General features: G+C 51.9%; 1 protein-coding gene across 2 annotated transcripts; it reads right to left on the bottom strand.

Annotated features, from left to right (window-relative positions):
* Nucleotides 1–866: 866 nt before the first annotated feature.
* On the bottom strand, nucleotides 867–7,336 carry HSD17B7 (hydroxysteroid 17-beta dehydrogenase 7). 2 transcript variants are annotated; one of them, XM_064664409.1, is made up of 10 exons: nucleotides 7,243–7,336; nucleotides 6,920–7,123; nucleotides 6,717–6,809; nucleotides 5,709–5,823; nucleotides 4,997–5,191; nucleotides 3,986–4,090; nucleotides 2,890–2,946; nucleotides 2,245–2,343; nucleotides 1,729–1,844; nucleotides 867–1,621 (listed from the first exon to the last, which is right to left on the bottom strand). In XM_064664409.1, the coding sequence occupies exons 1-9, from the start codon at nucleotides 7,275–7,277 to the stop codon at nucleotides 1,749–1,751; spliced, it is 999 nt and encodes a 332-aa protein (XP_064520479.1). In that variant the 5' UTR covers nucleotides 7,278–7,336; the 3' UTR covers nucleotides 867–1,621; nucleotides 1,729–1,748. The 2 variants fall into 2 exon arrangements, with proteins under 2 accessions (XP_064520479.1, XP_064520478.1); XM_064664408.1 differs by having other exon boundaries at nucleotides 867–1,844; nucleotides 7,243–7,335.
* Nucleotides 7,337–8,094: the final 758 nt, after the last annotated feature.

The following is an 8,094-nucleotide window of genomic DNA, read 5'->3' as shown; positions in this document are numbered from 1 at the left end:
GTGCTGGGACAGGCCTTATTGCATTTACACATCCACATAAACACACCAGATCTGCTTCACAACTGTGAACAGCTACAGAGAGGTGAGGGAAGCACCACTCCACAATGGCCAACTCGTCATTCTGTTCTAATGTCAGGTGGCAACTGGTATTCATATAAGTCTGAGCTGAAAGGTGTTTCTCAGCCCAAACTCAAGAATGGCCTCCCTCTTATTGCTGATACCACCCTGCTAGCAGTACACCTCTGATTCACAGAGATGCTCAGAACCAATGGAGGGTAGGAAGAAGGAAAAAAACCTAAAAGCAGGATTCTTTAAATCTGTATCCCTGCAAGCCAACTCAATAAAGAGCCTCTGCAGAGCCTGGATTCTCCTGGCTGTCAGCTCTGTGCAGGTTTCTTACAGAGACTCCTGAGTGACCCCTCTCTGTGGGCACCCCAGTCCCCTGCAGGATGCACCAGCCTGGGCATGCAGCTTCCAGAGTTCAAGGAGCCTCACCTAACCCCTGCCAGCCCCAGGGAAAGGCCTGGGCTCCCATACAAGGGAGCATTAAGTAATTATGTGACACGTGAGGGTGAGCAAGCACCAGAGACATCTCCCAAGGGCCTAAGGCTGGGAAATAGTCTCAGACAGCCCACAAGTGCTCAACACACAAAAACCACACTGAAGTCTTCAGTAACTAAAAACAGCAAGAGAAGTAAGCCAAAAAGGTGGTTAACAGCCCTCCTGTGGCAGGAGAAGAGAGACCCCACACTTCCCAGGTACACACAGGCTTATAGTGTAAGGCAACAAACCAACCTCCCTTCCAGCCCTCCAAGTCAAAAAAAGATGGATATCAGAGTAAAAACACCACTGCAAGCAAGGACAAGTCAGTTCCAGTCATTTATTCATCAGGGCACTTGAAGGTACTTGGTGCCAGGTATTTGGTGAAGGTCCCCAGATAGGAAGAATGGTTGGTACAATAGATTTATATAAAAAGACATTTAAATAGATAAAACAACATGGTAACCTCTCACTCTTGCTATAAACAGAGCAGACTAGCACTGAGTCCAGGTTAACATCATCAGCTTCAGCCTTTACAGCCAGTCGTGGTTAAAACCCTTGATGCCCTCACACCCAGGGGAGAGCAAGGCATCTATCCTCACAGCTGAGGCAGGGGTGTTCTTCTCAAGCCAGCTCTTCAGGAGCTTGGTTTCAGATGCTATGCAGAGCCTGACTGCCAGTAAGGTTCACTCTTGTTGAGCAGGTCAGTACAGCCAGCCCCAGCTTTGGTGAACAAGTGTAAGAGCAGCTCTTCTGAAGGTGAGCCTTCAAGTACGTCAGGATCAGCCACAGGTAACAAGTCTGAGCCACCAACAAACACAAGTAGAGCCAAGATGCAGGGCAGGACCCCAGATTGCTGCCTTTACTGCTCTGAACCAGGTTTAAACCACAGGTTTTTGAGGCTGTTCCTGAACCATGCACAGTTCAGTCATGTTTTTGCAAGACACTGCTTTGCAACTCTAAGACAGACTCCGCCTACCCTGGGTCTCCAGTTTTATGCCAAAAATAAAAATCCCATACCAGAAGGTCTAAGTATTTCTCTTCAGTTTTCACATTTCCATTTTCAGGAACTGTTCACATTCTGTCGAGAAGGAAGATTGTGTCTGAGGCTGTGTGCCTGCAGAACAGCAGGCAACGCGAGTAGCACCGGAATGAAGAAAGCCCACGTGACCGATACAAGACTCTTACCCCACTGAGACTGGCTTTACTTAGTCTAAAAGGTCACTGTATCTCTCTAGAATCTGCTTCTCCAGTTCCAACAGCTTTTGGTACAACTTCTCAGCAGTGTCTTCATCCACATCCATCTGGAAGACAATAAGAACAGCACTGTGAGACCATCACCCCGGTGGCAGCCAGCACAGATGCCAAGGGCAGCTCTGGGGATAGGCAGGGTGTACCTCCAGAGCTTCTACGTTCACAGAGAGGCAACCAAAGGCATCTGTCACCAGGGCACAAGTCACGACATATTTTGGGGCAGCATCATTACACACATAACCTAACTATCATTTCCACTATCTTCCAGACTCCAGCCTAAGCCAGGAATTACTCCAGGAAACCTCACAGATGAGCCCCCATCCCTTCCTGCTGCTCAGCATTCAACATGCATCTTGCTTCCACTCCAGCCACAGGACACCCTTGGCACCAACCCTTCCAACACAAGGCAGATGGCAGACCCCTGGCCAAGGAGGCTCCCTTTCCATTTACCTTCCTGGGCTCCACATAGCATCTCCCCAATCCAGTAGTACAGCTGTGGTATTTCACAAGTAAATCCAGGTACTCCGGTTTCTGTTTGAACAGCCACACCTGGGAAGAACAGCACAAAGGTGTATGAGTCCAGCACACACTGTCTCAGCCAAGTCTGCAGGCAAGGACCCAGCTGCCAGCAGGCACAGGAGAAGTCAGTAGAGGTGCTCCCACCAAGCAGGGCAAGACACAGTATCTAGGGAAGAAGTTCTGAGCTGGCTCCCTTCACCTGTGACCTACACGAGCCAACAGTAACATTTATGACAAAGCAGCTCAGCATGGCTAAACTTGCTCCTGCTGTGCTTGAGATATGCTGTGCCCCACATCACCCACCTCCATCCCCTGTGCGTGCATGTCATTGTCCCCGACAGGAGATGGAAGGAATAGTGTTTTTCCAAAACCATTTCTTTTATGGGTACTAGATAAAGGTCATAAAGCATCACCTGGCAGATCAGCCCCAGTGACAGCTCGTCCCCCAGCACTCAGTGCTGTACATTACTGGGGGGTCAAATACAGCACCCAACCACCAGCCTTCCTGAGAGGCTCTTGGCTCAAGCCAGCAGATCCTGGAAGAGCTACCCAAAAATCAAGTTGTGAAATACTTACATGAGCTTCTGCTCCATTATACGGTGTCAGAGTATAAGTTTTGGCAAAAAATCGGATCTGAGGGGAAAAGAAGCACACAACAGGATCTGTATTGTGATCCAAAGTTTGTTTGACAAGCCCTGCACAGCACAGATACTCCATATAATCTACCAGTGGCAGAAATCTTCTCAAAGTTGACTACGGGTAACACCACACGATGATCAAAGCATCCCTTTATCACCACAAACTGTTTTCTGGAGCTACCCAGCAGGTCAGCAAGCTCCATGCTCATGCTCTCACACAGAGCTCACCTCAAGGCAGGAGGCAGGGGGCCACACGTGCTTTGCAGGTGCCTCTACTTCAATGGTCTTAAGAGTACAAATGGCAGGAGGCAAAGGGGATCTGTACAACTGCCAGAGTTGAGGACAACTGAGAAGGCATTGCCTCTCTGCTGCCAGAAGAAACGTGATCTGTCAGGATCAGCTGCTACAACTGGGGCAGCTTAAGCTGAAAGGCCAGTCTTGCAATAAGAGCATCAAGGCTCAGAGCACGCAGCCTTCAGAGACAGAACTGCAGTGGACCTTTCTTCCCAGAGGAAGAAAGGCAAGGAAAGTTTTGGTGAAGCAGGGAAAGAGGCAATAGAAAGCAGGACGGTTTGCTTTCCAGAGGGATGGAGAGCAAAAAGCAAGAAACACTGAATTCTAGAAGGCTGGAAAGAACAACACTGAAAAACAGCCTGTTCTAGAAACAAACAGCATTTCAAAGCACACGGACCAAGTCTTGTCCTGAGCTCTGCTGCCACCAAAACAACTGTATTTCACAAGCCTGAGAAGCCTGGCAAACCTTCCAAGGGGAGACTTGATGAACATTGCTAGGGCTGAAGGGCTGAACGCTGGCTCTATGCACAGTGCTGTCCAGCACCAAACCTCCATACTCAGCTTGGAAACTGGGGCCCCAAGATGCAAAAGGGAAGGTTTGCAGAGGGGTCAGCCTGCCCAGCTCAGCAAGAGGAAGAGCACAGGCAGCAAGGAGCCAGAATCATGCTGTACATCACTTGCAGTGAAGTGTATCACAGCAGGGCTACCTCAGCTCAAAACCACCCAGGAGATCCACTCACCAACCACATGATGGGCATTAACAGCTTCCACAGAAAGAATGGCAAAATTCTGTAGGTCATGTTAGTCATAACGAGACCGGGACAAACAACACTGGAATACAGACCCTGCAGAGAAGAAACCAAGTCAGTGTGCAATTACACAACAGTTAAAGAATGGATCATACTCCTTCCCTCCCTGTACTCCTCAGCAAGAAAGTGAGCATGAGTATATAGACCAGATAATAGATATTCTCCTCTCATAAGTTACCATAAGTTACTATGTCATTAGACATAGTGATTTTTGAGAGGTGTCAAATCTGTGCTCATTACAAGCCCATGGGATAGGAGATGCACCCTCCTGACACATCACAGCCTCACAGTGCAGTCTCCCTGCAGCTCAGCAGCCACAGCAAACATCCCACAACTTACAGCTCACTCAGACCAAAGGGTCACTCAGACCTCTTATCACCTTTGAGATAAGAGTTCAGCCTTCTAGGTCTAAACCATTTTCTCCTGAATGTTTGAGAAGAGTGCAACTGCTACCACTGGACTAGGGCTGCAGCTTGCCAACAAAATTCCAGCAATCCCCAGTGATAGGGAAGGCAGGTTGGTTGTACATGTCAGTGTGACAAACCTGAACAGCAGCATGGAGCCACTAGCAGAGCCTGCACCTCAAGTGCTTGCAGGCAACACTGCCAGAGCAGTGTTCTGATAGGCAGGGACACTCGAAAAAAAGTAGAGGCTCTTTGCTCTTTAAGACCAATTCTTCAGTCTGAAGAGACAGAGCTTGCAAGGCAGGGACTGATCCTAAAATCTTCTGGTTTTAGAACCCCAGAAGAAATCTCTTTGGCAGATTCTCTGCCACCTACGCCACCAGTTCAACCTCAACCATGTTTTGTTCTTACATGTGCATTAAGGAATGCACCAGGTTGCTGTGAGTGAATGAATTCAAGCAGGTAACTACAATGTAATGATAATTACAAACAGAAGGAGCTCATTAGTTTTTTTCAGAAAGACAAACCCCATCAGCACCTGGTTATTATATTTCCTGTTCAGAACCACGCTTGTCAGGTCAGTAGCATATTTAGAGGAACTGTATGATTCCTGCCCCTTGGCATGCTGATAGTCAGAGAGGCTGAAGGCAGACTCCCTGGCATTGCTGGAGGAGGTCCAGATGAGTCGTGAGGGCTTCTCGTTACCGCAGAGTAGAGACTGAAGCTGACGAACCTGAAAAAGAATTGTTAACTTATTTAACACAGCAATTTGCCAGTGTTAGGGTATGGCTTTACAGTACTTTAAACCTGTGAGCTTATCTCAGCTTTCTCAGCCAGCCCTTCCTAGGCTAACCAGAAGGAGACACTTCTCAGGTGTAACTTCAGGCCAGGGTGCACCAGGAACATTTAAAAGCAGCTGTCATTCTCTTTCACAGCTCAGTTGAGCACTTTGGAATTTCATACAGCCAAGCCTTAGTATTTACCCTGGACAGAGAATTACATATGATTTACCTCTATCTGCTGGCTCACTAAAGTAACCTCAAAATTATATTAACCCTTGTAACAAAAGTCAACATTTTTTTGCTATTTAAACAAATCTCAAGGCCTTTGCCCTGTCATTCTCTATCTGTCAGGCTGCATCTCGCATCAGAATCCAAACCTGTGAGAACCGATTCACCAGGACTGCCTGGACCCATCCCCACCCACATCAAACGCCAGACCGAGGGCTCGACCCTCATATGCAGCCTCACCAGGATAAAGTGCCCAAAGAGGTTGGTAGTAAACACCTCCTGAAGTCCATCTCCAGTCAGCCTGTCCGTCTGGGTCATCATGCCTTCGGCCGTGGTTAGCATGTGAAGCATCTTCCTGGAAACCAAGGACAGGAATTAGCAAGGAACACTGCCAGGAGCCACCTACTTCAGACTGAGCCCCTACTTCAGTCCTTCAGAATTAACCCCCACCTCACAGGCTCCACACAGACTCTCTAGTTTCACCTTCAAGGGCTCTATCAACCCATGAAAAAAAGAGATGGAAAAGTCCCAGCTCCTACTGTCTCAGTACTGACTAGACCAGAGGAGACTTGTCCCTTCCTTCACTTTAGCACTAAAGTACCATTAAAAAAAAAAAGGCTTGCTCTTCCATTTCATGCTCAATTAACCAAATCAAGATCCAGCATGGAAGTAAGCCCTAGGGCCATCTCTAAAGCAGGCAAGGAAACCAGTTTGGCCTCTATGCTCAACACCCCAACAGCTGTATCAGACTCAATACAAGTCACTGTGCTCCCCAACTCAGCTTCCCTGTGTTGCTGACAGAATAATGATGCTTTTACCAGCACCCACCATTAGCTTCAGAAAATACTGTGATCCACAGTTGTGAACAACTACAAAAACCTATAGTGGGATCAAAACAACAGTAAGAAGACTCAATATGAGCAAACTTCACCTCCCCAGCAACACAGCAGCATTTCTCACGCAGTGCAAGAGACTGCAGGCTTTGGGTGACCTCTTGCCCTTCCCCTGCACCCAGTGGGCATCACACCGGAGATCAGAAGCAGCACTAGGTGCCTTGGACTACCCCAGCACTCCACTCAGCTGCCAAGCCCACCCCAAGCAAGACTGTGCATCCCATAGGGATGTGTTCTGTGTCACACTGGGGAAGGGAGACAGGGTCTTCAGCCCCAGACTCAAGGGCACATCTTCGCTGTGCCAGCACCCCAGGCTTCCCACAAGACCCTGCTGGACCCCTCCCACATCTCCTACCCAGTGAGGAGACCCTGCCAGAGGGCTTTGAAGTTCACTTGTGGGTTGGGCATGATCCCAGCATTGAGGTAGACAAAGTCCAGGCGCTGAAACCTGCATGGAGAAGAGCAGAGGGGTAAGGGCTAGAGCGGGGACAGAAGGGTCCGGGGGGTGGGCTACAGGCAGGAGGGGTCCGGTGGGACAGAGGACAGAGACCACCATACCTGCAGCGGAGCTCTTGGGCGGCACGCAGGACGGAAGCCAGGTTGCTCAGGTCCACTTCCACGGTGGAGACCTGGGCGGCGGGGTGGGTGGCCAGGATGAGGTCCCGCGTGGCCTCGCTCTTCTGCACGCTGCGGCACGCGATGCACAGGTGGATGCGGCCATCCTCCTCCAGCAGCCGATGGCACAGCGCCAGCCCCACGCCGCTGCGGACGGGACGGGGTTAGACACAGGCAAGACAAAGGAAAGGAAAGCAAAGCAAGACAAACCAAACCAAACCAAACCAAACCAAACCCAACGTGGCCCGGCCCGGCCCGGCCCTCACCTGTTAGCCCCGGTCACCAGCACCACCCGCTCCATATCTGTCCCGCGCCCTCCGCCCCCCCGCGCTATAACCGCTGTCAGCGCCGCGGCCCCGCCCCGCCCCACCGCCGCCGCCAATCGGCGCGGGGAGAGGGGGCGTGGCCCGGCTCGCCCAGCCCTGCCCGCCAATCGGCGCTCGGTGAGGGGGCGGGGCCCGCGCCGCCGGTGGCGTGATAGTGAGCCGAGCGCAGGGGGCGGGGCAACCCGGGGGATACGCCCTCTGACCCCGCCCACAGGGCTGCTGGTCACGCCCACGCTGCGCGGGCCACGCCCACTTCTCCGAGCTGCCTCCGTTCCCCAGCTGCCCTTGCCTTGCCTTGCCCTGCCCTGCCCTGCCTTGCCTTGCCTTGCCTTCCCGGCCAAGGGGGGCCCCCTCGTGCCCCGCAGCTGCCGCGGGGACGCCGTGCTCTGCCACGCCGTCCTATGCCACCGAGGGACGTTTTGCAGCCCAGCAGAAACGCCCCCGGGTCCCTGTTTTCGCCGGTGTTGCTGTGGCAGGGAGCGAGGTCTGGGCGCGCAGGTCCCTCCCGGAAGACATCAGGTGCAGCGCTGCTCCTGGCGATGTCCCAGTTGGAGCAGGGGATGGACACACCAGCCCCCCAGACACCCCAACGTGCTCTCTGACCCAGGGCCGTGCAGGGTGCCCAGGCATCGAGCCCGAGCGGTGGGACCTGCAGATGTGCCCCTGCCTGGCCAGTGCTCCCTGCTCCCCGCTTGCTGAGGCAGGGCTGGGATGGGCCACAACGCACCCTGAGCAGGAGAGGGCATCCGAGGGGACAGGCAGAGGGATACCAAAGCCATGGCATGAACAAAG

Source organism: Pseudopipra pipra, chromosome 9 (assembly GCF_036250125.1).
Source record: "Pseudopipra pipra isolate bDixPip1 chromosome 9, bDixPip1.hap1, whole genome shotgun sequence".
Taxonomy (NCBI): Eukaryota; Metazoa; Chordata; class Aves; order Passeriformes; family Pipridae; genus Pseudopipra; species Pseudopipra pipra.
Note: the sequence above shows the minus strand (reverse complement) of the source record. Positions and strands in the feature narration are given on the sequence as shown.